The sequence below is a fragment of the Chrysochloris asiatica genome, unplaced genomic scaffold (genome assembly GCF_000296735.1).
Source record: "Chrysochloris asiatica unplaced genomic scaffold, ChrAsi1.0 scaffold00321, whole genome shotgun sequence".
In the NCBI taxonomy this organism is placed as follows: Eukaryota; Metazoa; Chordata; class Mammalia; order Afrosoricida; family Chrysochloridae; genus Chrysochloris; species Chrysochloris asiatica.
Window position 1 is genome coordinate 871,251 of NW_006408839.1, and position 10,283 is coordinate 881,533.

At 51.0% G+C, this 10,283-nt stretch overlaps 1 protein-coding gene across 1 annotated transcript in view; it reads right to left on the bottom strand.

Moving 5' to 3' along the window:
• FASTKD3 (FAST kinase domains 3) overlaps positions 1–8,566 on the bottom strand; it is a 12,021-nt gene extending 3,455 nt beyond the window's left edge. The window contains exons 1-3 of the mRNA XM_006875346.1: positions 7,162–8,566; positions 6,078–6,163; positions 4,592–4,766 (exon numbers count right to left, since the gene is read on the bottom strand). Coding sequence (XP_006875408.1) covers positions 4,592–4,766; positions 6,078–6,163; positions 7,162–8,566 — 1,666 coding nt within the window. The remainder of the gene's footprint in view (positions 1–4,591; positions 4,767–6,077; positions 6,164–7,161) is intronic.
• Between the last annotated feature and the right edge of the window lie 1,717 nt (positions 8,567–10,283).

The following is a 10,283-nucleotide window of genomic DNA, read 5'->3' on the forward strand; positions in this document are numbered from 1 at the left end:
ATAGTGACCCTGTATAGTGACCCTGTATAGCCCTGTATAGGGTTTGGGAACAGAAAGCTTCATCTTTCTGTCGCGGACGGCTGGTAGTTTCAAACTGCTGACCTTGAGATTAGCAGCCCGACTCTTAACCACTACACTACCGGTGCACTGAATTCCATTACGGCCCAAACGTTCTCATTGCAAAGCAAGGCACTGGCACTCCCTGGCTGCATGTTGTTTGCCTGTAGGCTGTACAGGTGTAAAGCTTGGGGCAAACTTCCAGAAAACCAAGCTGCGATGGGGCCACTGCGAAGTGACTATGTTGTATCTTGATCTGCATGCTGGAGATTTTCCATTTGTTAGGCATTTATGGAGCTGGAATTTCATGATCTGTGCTTTTTTTTTTTTATGAATTGAGTGAAAGTTTACAGGGCAGATCATGAGTTTTACATTCAACAAATCATACACTTTGTTTCATTACAATGATTATAATCCCCTCCATGTACCATCAGCTAACGGTGTTTCTCCCTATTTACTTTAGCTTTAAAAAAAACCACTCAGGCATATATAATAATTGACACCTCCAAAGGGCACATTCTGCATGTCTGTCTCCTGGCCACCAGCTCTTAGTCCCTCTTTTCTCATGAATCTGGAGTCCTCAGCTGCTCCCTCTCTCCATGCCCCCATCTCTGCCCCATCTGGTGTCACTGCTTCTCTGGATAAGGTCCCACATTCCACTTGTGTTCTTCTCCCTTGAAGGTCCTCTGTTTCTGGACTGTAAGATTAACTATTCCCCTGTTTTTATTACAAAACTTCTACCTTTACAATTGTGACAGTCACAATTAGTCATGATAACAATTATTCACTATTGAATCATACAAATCTTATCTCCATCTCTTTTCCCAGACCCATCTAGACAAGACGAAAACTATTCAGTGGGGACTCTTTCTTTCCCCCCATACTCTTAAACTAAACTCCCTCTTGAAACCTTGTAAGCCAGTCACTTCGTGCCTTTATCACCCCCCGCCCCCATTTTAGGTAGCCCATGTCTAAGTTACCTGTCCCTATCTACCCTGTGTACAGATGGGATAGCATTGGTACTTGATGTGAAGACTCTTTCCCTCTCTGTTAGTATTTAGAGTAACTCTGGTAGCGTAGTGGTTATGAATCGGGCTGCGAACCACAAGGTCAGCAGTTTGAAACTACCAGCTGTTCCATGGGAGAAAGATGAGGCTTTCTGCTCCCGTAAAGATTTACAGCCTTGGAAACCTTGTGCAGGGTCGCTATGAGTCGGAACCGACTCCACAGTACTTCACAACAACAACAACCAACTTCTTAAGCTTGAAATTGATCAAACCTGCAATCAAGATGTATTGATAATTATTAGTGATAGGAAGAGGAACTCTGGTAGCGTAGTGGTTACGAATCGGGCTGCGAACCACAAGGTCAGCAGTTCGAAACTACCAGCCGCTCCACGGGAGAAAGATGAGGCTTTCTACTCCCGTAAAGATTTACACCCTCGGAAACCCTGTACAGGGTCGCTATGGGTCGGACCCGACTCGATGGCACTTAACAACAACAACAACAACAACAACAGTGATTGGAATGCAAAGGCTGGAAACAAAGAGGAAGGATCAGTAGTTGGAATATGTGGCCTTGGTAATAGAAATGATGCTGGAGATTAAATAATAGAATTTTGCAGAAACAGTGACTTATTTATTGCAAATGCCTTTCCTAAACAACATAAAGCAGGGTCACTATGAGTCAGAAGTGACTACACGGCATACCACTATTCACATGGACCCCACCAGACAGAATACACAGGAGTCAAATCAACTCCATCTGTGGGAAGTGATGGTGGAAAAGCGTCATGTCATCAGTCAAAATAAGGCAGGGCAGTCTGGGTAACAGCCCATCAACTGCTCATATGCAAGTCAGGCTAAAGCGGAAGAAAATGAAAACAAGTCTATGAAAACCTAAATAGGACTCTGAACATATCCCAGCTGGGGGGATGACATCAAGAACATCACACAGGAAGAACAGAAGAGATCACTGCAAAGACAGCCAAGAAAGAAAATTTCAAAGGGCAGCTTGAGAAAACAAGGTGAGATGTTATAATGAAGTTGGAGTTAGAAAACCAAAGGGGAAGCGCATGCTCAGCATTTCTCAAGCTTAGAGAACTGAAGACAAAATTCAAGCCTCAGTTTCTAATTGTTGTTAAGTATCATGGAGTCGGTTCTCATAGAGACCCTGAACAGAGTTTCCGAGGCTGCAAATCTTTACAGGAACAGAAAGCCTCATCTTTCTCCCACGGAACCGCTGGTAGTTTCGAACTGCCGACCTTGAGGTTGGCAGCCCGATTTGTAACCACTACGCTACATGAGCTCAGTTGGCAATAATGGAGGATTATATAGGTACAATGTTGAATGATACAGAAGGCATCAAAAGAAGATGGAAAGGAGACAGAGTCATTGTACCAAACAGAAATGAATGAGGTTCAACCATTTGAAGACATTGTATATGATCAAGAAGCGAAGGTATTGAAGTCTGCACTTAAAGCACTGGAAAGAACAGGGCTTTGGAAATCGATACTATAAACTGAACTCTTTCAATAAACTGAGGCAGCACTGGAGACACTCACGCATCTATGCCAAGAAACTTGGAAGACAACTACCTGGCCAACTGATTGGCCAAGTGTGTCCATTCCAAAGAGAGGTGAGCCAATGGACAATATCATTAATACCACACGCAAGTAAAAGTGTGCTGAGGAGAAGTCAAGAATGCTTGTAATGGTACATTGACAGGGAGCTTCCGGAAATTCAGCCAGATTCGCAAGAGGACGTGGAAGGAAGGAGCTCACTGCTGACCTCAGATGGATCTTGGCTGAAAGCAGAAAATACCAAAAAGGTGTTCACTAGCACTTTACTGATTATGCAAAGACATGCGACAGTGTGGAGCAAGACAAGGTATGTAGAACACTGCAAAAGCAGGTATTCCAGAACACCTAGTTGTGCTCACGAGGCACCTGTACGTAGAGCAAGGGAGCACTGAATGGTTTACAGTTAGTAAAGGTGTGAGCCAGGGCTGTGTTCTTTCACCACTGACGCAGTCTGTCTGCTGAGCACATCATCCAAGAAGCTGGGTTGGAAGAAGCCTCATTAATGACCTGCAGGTGACCCAGCCTTGCCTGCTGGAAGTGAAGAGGACTTAAAATGCTGACTGATGAAGAGCAAAGTAACAGCCTTCAGTAAACGTAAACAAAACAACAATCCTCACAACTACACAAATACATGTTGTTGTTGTTGTTGTTGTTAGGTGCCATCGAGTCGGTACCGACCCATAGTGACTTTATGCACAGCAGAACAAAACAGTGCCTGATCCTGGGCCAACCTCACTACTGTTGCCACGCTTCAGTCCATTGATGCTGCCACTTGGCCAATACATAACATCATGACAAATGGAGAAAGACTGAAGTTGCCAAAGACTTCATTTTACTGAATCAACCATCAACACTCAAGGAAGCAGCAGCCAAGAATTCAATCGACTTACTGCATCAGGCAAATCTGCTACAAAAGACCTCTTCAAGAGCAAAGGTAATCAATATCAGTTGGAGGACTAAAGTAGGCCAGACCCAAGCCAGGCATTTTCAGTTGCCAGGTGGAAATTCAGAGAAAAAGAGGAAGACCCCCAGCGAGATGGATTGGCCAAGTGGCAGCATCAATGGACTCAAGCGTGGCAACAGTAGCGAGGTTGGCCAAGGACTGGGCAGTGTTTCGTTCTGCTGTGCATAAGGTCGCTATGAGTCAGTACCGACTTGATGGCACCTAACAACAACATATGTATCTGAAAGTCAGACAGTGAATAAGAAAGATGGTAGAAGAGTTGATGTATTTGAATTATTATGCTGGCGAAGAATATTGAAAGTGCCATGGGCTGCCAGAAGAAGAAACAGATCTGTGTTGGAAGAGTGCAGCCAGAGTGCTCCTCAGAAACCAGGATGGTGAGACTTTGGCTCTCATTTCTGCACATGTTATCTGGAGGGACCAGTTCCTGGAAAAGGACAACATGCTTGGTAAAGTAGGAGGAAGACCCCCAGGGTGTTGGATGGGCACAATGGCAGCAGTAGTGGGCTGAGTTTTGCTCTGTTGTGTACAGGGTAAGTATGAGTCAGGAGCTGACTAGACGGCACCTAACAACGACACAAACATTTAGCATGCTTCTATCTGTTGTTAAGTGCAGTCAAGTTGGTTCCGACCCATAGCGACTCCGTATAAGGTTTCCGAGGAGTGGCTGGTGAGCTTGAACCGCTGACCATGTGGTTTAAGCCGACTTTACAGTCCAGCGCCTAAGCCCGCAGCGCCACGCCAGGATTCTGCTTCTGTGGCACACCATTGATGACATGCAGCAAGCCTGAGGCTGACGTTCTGCTTACTCTCATTCACAGATGGGCAAGGAAGCAGACAGACATTAGGCCCACTGTTCAAAGGCATTCACAACCAGGTGGCAAGCTGGCGTTCTAACCGCGACATTCCATTTTCACCTGGGAGACCTTGGCGCCTCCTGAGCCCCACCCGCAGGCTGCAAGGTTCAGGGGAGCACCCCGACCACTCACCTATCGTATAGCAGTAGGGCGTGAGCACCCTGGAGGCGAAATACAGCCGGGCTCCCAGAAGGTCGATGAGCGCTGTCATCACTGCCCGATAGAGCAGAAAATCCACCGGGCTCTCCAGCGAGCAGCATGGGGTGAGGAAGGACCTCACCTGGTACTTCGGGAGAAGTCTGGGACCCTGCAATGAGTACATGAGGACACAAGGAAGGATGAGCTGGAGGTCATGCCACCCACCCACCGGCCACCAAGGTCTGACGTCACAGTCACTATGCAGGGTCAATCCTTGGCCAGGGCTCAGGAGAGGAAGGGCCGTTCTTGACAAGAAAATGAGGACTAGTGGCTTAAAAAAGCTTTAAAATGTGTTTCAAAAGTCGTCGCCGCTCACCGTAAAAACCAAGAAACATCACAAGGCACTAGTAGACTTCCAGAAACAGTCTTGTTGTTGTTGTTGTGAAGCGCTGTCAAGTGAGCAGCGGCGGGTGGGTCTGAAGTCGCCCACCTTGCACTCAGCCAGGGTTACCCTCCAGTACCCCACCCTTACAACTGCCTCTGACGCCTTGACGACACCTAGCTAAAGTTCTCACAGTGGACAAGATGAGAAAACGGACATTTCTGTCCAGGGAGAAGAGGTGGTCTGTGTTGGCACATTGGTTATCCATATCCAAGAACACGTCAGACTCCCACCACCTCAGAGACCACTGCCATCAAGCCCACTCCCACAGAGAGCGACCCTGGACAGGTGCCATGGTGCTGTAGGATAAGCACTGGGCTGCTAACCACAAGGTCAGTGGTTCAAACTCACCAGCCATCACTTGGAAACCCTACACAGGGTCGCTATGAGTTGGAACCGACTGCACTTAACAACAACACCATCAATAAAAGGGGTTTTGCTGTGGCACTATAGCATAAACAACGGACTACTAGCCACAAGGCTGGCGGTTCAAACCCACGAGCCGCTCCTCGGAAACCCCATGCAGTGTTGTGATGAGTCGGACCCGAGTCGACAGTAAATGACAACAATCCTCAACAGTACAATAGGAGTCCTGGTGGGGCTGCTAACCACGAGGTCCACAGTTCAAACCCTCCTGTGGCATCGTGGGCAGGAGAAGGCTTTCTGCTCCCTTAAGGACAGACAGCCTTGGAAACCCTGCACAGGGTCTCTAGGAGCCGAGCTGGACTCGCTGCCTGCCAATGGGCTTCGTTGTGTTTTTTTAAAATCATCAATAAAAGGAGCCCTGGTGGTACAGCGGATAAAGTGCTAGCCAAGAGGTTGGTGGCCTGAGGAAGAAAGATGCGGCAATCTGCTTCCTAAAAGATGGCAGCTTTTACGGGGCAGTTGTGCGGTGTCCGGTGAGCTAGAGGGGATTCCACAGCGCTGGGCGTCACGTAAGTGAAAGCTCTGCTTTATGACAACATTAGAGAGAGGTCGAACAAGAAGGAACTTAGAAAACTTCGGGGGTGGGGAGGGGTAAAGGGAAGCCATCTTTACCTTATAGAAGGGGCATTCGAGGATGGAGGTGAGGAAAAGCTGGGTCAGCTGTGCCAGACTCAACCTGTCCAGGTAGGGTTCATCACCTGAGGGAGACAGCCCGTCAGTTCAGTCTGAGTTGTGTGTAACCAGAGAACATCCTGAACGAGCACCACCGACTGGGCCCGCCAGACTTGGGCACCCTCCCCCACACCGGGAAATCCACTTGTCGGGGATAACGGCGTCCTCTGATTGGCTACCAAAGAAATTTCACTTTGACAGCTAAGAGCCCAAGATCCTCGGGAGAGTATCATTGCTAGTGGTGGGATTCGAGAAAAATGTCCTCCAACTACGGTGTTAAGTGCTGTGGAGTCGGTGCCGACTCCCGGTGACCCTGTCCAGCGTTTCCGAGGCTGTCAATCCTGGGCAGAGCAGAAAGCCTCGTCTTTCTCCCTCAGAGCAGCTGGTGGATTCCAACTGCTGACCTTGGGGTTAGCAGCCAAATGCATAATCCACTACACTACCAGGGCTCCTTCCTCTAACTACCAAGGTTCAGGAATGTCACAAATTTCCCTAAACCCAACCTGACCCATGGCCATCAAGCGGACGCCGACTCCTTGAGCCCCTACAGGACAGAGCTGAGCGGCTCCAGCGGGTGTCCGAGGCTGACTCTTCCAGCAGACGGCCACAGCTTTCTCCTGCACAGTGGTGGGTGGGTTCACACTTGTGATCTGCAGCCCAGCGCTCAACCCACTGTATCACCAGGGCTCCTCTTGACATATGGGGTTAGGCACTGGACTGCTGAACACAAGGTCAGCTGTTCAAACCCACCAGTGCTCTGTGGGAGCAAGATGCGGCTGTCTGTTCCCGTACGGACTGACGGTCCTGGAGACCCTTTCCTCTGTCCTCCAGGGGTCTCTGAGTCAGAACGCGGTAGACGGCAGTGGGTCTGCACTCAGGTGACCAACACCACACTCCCGCCGACAGTTCTGACGGGCTGCTCTCGGACCCGCGCCGGAGCCCCTGCCCTGCACACCTCTCCTGGCTCTCTCAGGGACGGCCATTAGCTCGTTTCAGCTCCCTCTCCTGGCTGTAGTCTGCTCACCCTGCAGCTGGTGAAGGAAGTGAGGGCTAAAAATTTTCCCCATGAAGTTGATGGGGTGGCGTTCGAGCAGCGAGCAGGAGTGGAGCAGTCTCAGCAGCATCTTGGGGGGGAACTTCATGCAGTGAGCGGCGAGCGTGCTTTCTAGCTTCCGAAAGAAAGCAGGGGCATTGGGGGGCAAGTAGTTGAGTTGGCCAAAGGGCTCCACCAACTCTAAAATCTGATGGGGTGCCAAGGTCTCCGCCTGGCACACGAAGGTCTCCGCCACTGTGTTCAGGATGGGTTTGGACAGAACCCGTTTCTTGCTGCAGTAGGCGGTGACCTTGCTGAGCGCCTCGGAGTTCAGAGTGACACACTGCGTGGCCACGTGCTGCTCCAGGGCTTTGGTGAGAAAGCGGTCGTGGTGCCCGAAGTACATGAGGGCATCCATCACGGCCCCCAGCTCTTGGCTGGTGAAGTGCGGGATGTGCCTTCCCACATACCTGCCCAGCTTGATCACCAGCGGAAGCGCCTGAGCTTGGTCAAGAGCCACCAGAGCGCTGAGCACCTGGCTCATGGACCCGGGACTCAGGCGGGAGACCAAGGACACAGTGAAGCTGTTGAGCCTACTCAGGAACCCCTGGGACTGGTCTACCATTTCAGGACACGCCTGCAGTATTCGATACAGGGCCACAATGTCCTCCGGGGAAAACCTGCCTAGTTCTTCCCTCTGCAGGTGACCAGTAACCAGTTCGAGCAGCCTGTGGCCGGGCCCTGGAAGGAGCACCAGACTTTCTCCAAGGACACAGAGCTCGTGGACTGCCAGGCCCCCCTCCTGGAGACGCCGCTGGCACTCTGCCATCAACGTCAGTAACAAGCTACTTGGAGGGTCTGCAGGTAACATGCTCAGGGTTTGTAACACCGTCGCCAGACCCACGTTTGTCAGATGAGGGGACTGCTGTTCCAACTGAAAACACAGAGCCTTAAAGATGGGGCTCTCCAGGGTTTCTCCCCGTAGCCTTCCGCTGCTGTCTCCCTTTTCGACCTCCCGGATCCGCTGTAAAGCCAATACGGCCACAGCGTCAGGCAGCGGGTCCAGCGAGCTCACGAGGGTCAGCACGTCTGCTGATGAACTGAGGTCTCGTAGCCTCCTGCACCACGTCTGCTCATCTGGGTTCTCCTCAGGCCTGTCCCCATCGTGGGTTCGAGGAGACACATTTCCCCATTCAGAATGGAAGTGTTGACCACTGGCGAGAGGTGAGCTGGCCCGGGAGGGGGCTGGTTGCAGCGAGGAGCCCCACCAGCATAGATGTGCCCTGACGAGTCTATGGGCAGGACGCAAGGGCCAGTGCTTCAGAGTGGCCAGGGAGGTACGAGTCCGAAAATCACACAAACGACACAGATTGCTCCGCAGGGTGACTAGAGCCATGGCACTGGACTCTCACGGTGCTTGAGCTGTGAGAAGATGAAAGAATAGAACACGTGGTTACAAGAGCTGCTCAACCTCGCTGTCCCCCAAACTGTAATAAATATCCCTGTGAATCATAAAACCAGGGGCTCCGTATCTGGCATCAAACAATAGCACTTGTAGCTTCAGCGTGCTCTTCAGTGCCACCCGTGTGACAACTGAAGGCTGGCACTTGGAAGCAACGCAGTGTGGCTGGCTGCTTCTGAAAGGCGCCCTGGCAGCGGAGTAGATTCCGAGCCGGGCGGCTCACCATGAACTCAGCAGTTCCTGTCAAGATTTACAGCTCGGAAACCAGAAAGAGGCTCACTAGGAGTTGGAACAGATGCCCTGGCACACAACCACACCAATCACCACATCTGCTTCTGAAAGACCACGTGCAAGGCACGTTTTCACTCAGCTACACGGAGCGGGCCAGCCATGGGAGGACTTGTACTTTGTGAATACTAGCTAATCCTGCCAACGACAGGGTCCTTCCACCCTCATCTGACAAGCGAGGAGAGGGGGAAACACGACAGGTTTGTGAGAAGACAGCTTGCCCCTGACCACCAGTAAACACCGCCATTGTGGAGTCTAGCCTGACTCAGGGTGGCCCCACGTGACAGCAGAACAGCTCCATGGGCGTCCTAGGCTGTCATTTGTACGCCAGCAGAGAACCAGCTCTTTCTCCTGTGGGGTGGCTGGTGGGTTTGAACCTGGAGATTAGCAGCACTTAACAAATGCACTACCAGGGCTCCCTCATAACCATACCCTTTAAATACTGATTGAAAGAAGGAATTAGATCTGGGTTCACTATGAGTTGGAACCGACTCCACGGTACTTAACAACAACAGTTGGTAAGCACTGTTGAGTTGAGTCGGTTCAGACTCAATGGTGGTGGTGGTGGAGCCGATTCATAGCGACCCTATACAGGGTTTCCAAATCCATAAATTTTTACGGGAGCAGAAAGCCTCATCTTTCACCCACGGAACAGCTGGTAGTTTTGAACTGCTTATCTTGAGGTTAGCTGCCCGATTCGTAACCACTATGCTACCAGAGCTCCTAGCCACACCCGGAGTCCGGGCTAATAGAACTACTGATAAATGGCAAGTGTAAATAGGTGGTTATGGTGTCTTCCACAGGGGGAAGTAAGGCCTGGCTAACGAAAGAGTCCACAGGGCCCCAGCATGGACCTCCCCAGGAAGGCAGGGGTCAGGCTTGACCAACGGGAAAAGATATTAAATACAGAGAAAAACTGAAGTCCTGGTATGGTGCCGTGCGATAAGCATTCAGAGGTAAGGTCACATTGAACCGCATGGTGGATGGTTCAAATCCACCAGCCGCTCTTTGCAAACTCTATAGAGGGCGGCTGTGAGTCAGAACGGACTTCACAAAACACACAGAGAAAAAAGTGAAGCAGACAGGGCAATGAGGGGGTGCTGTGGGTCGTGGGCAGAATGGAGCCCCCACAGGGGCCTGGGGAGTAGTGTACAGACAGGTAGCAGGAACCAGAGGGCATGGCCCCAGCGAGCAGGGGAGCTCACGTCCCCAAACCCGTGGCCCCTGAAAATCGGTGGATCACACACTCCACACTCATAGCCCCTGGGTACAGGTGACCCCGCGCCCCCCAAACTCACAGCCCCCGTGAACAGGTGAGCCCGTGCCCCCAAACTCACAGCCCCCGGAAACAGGTGAGCCCGTG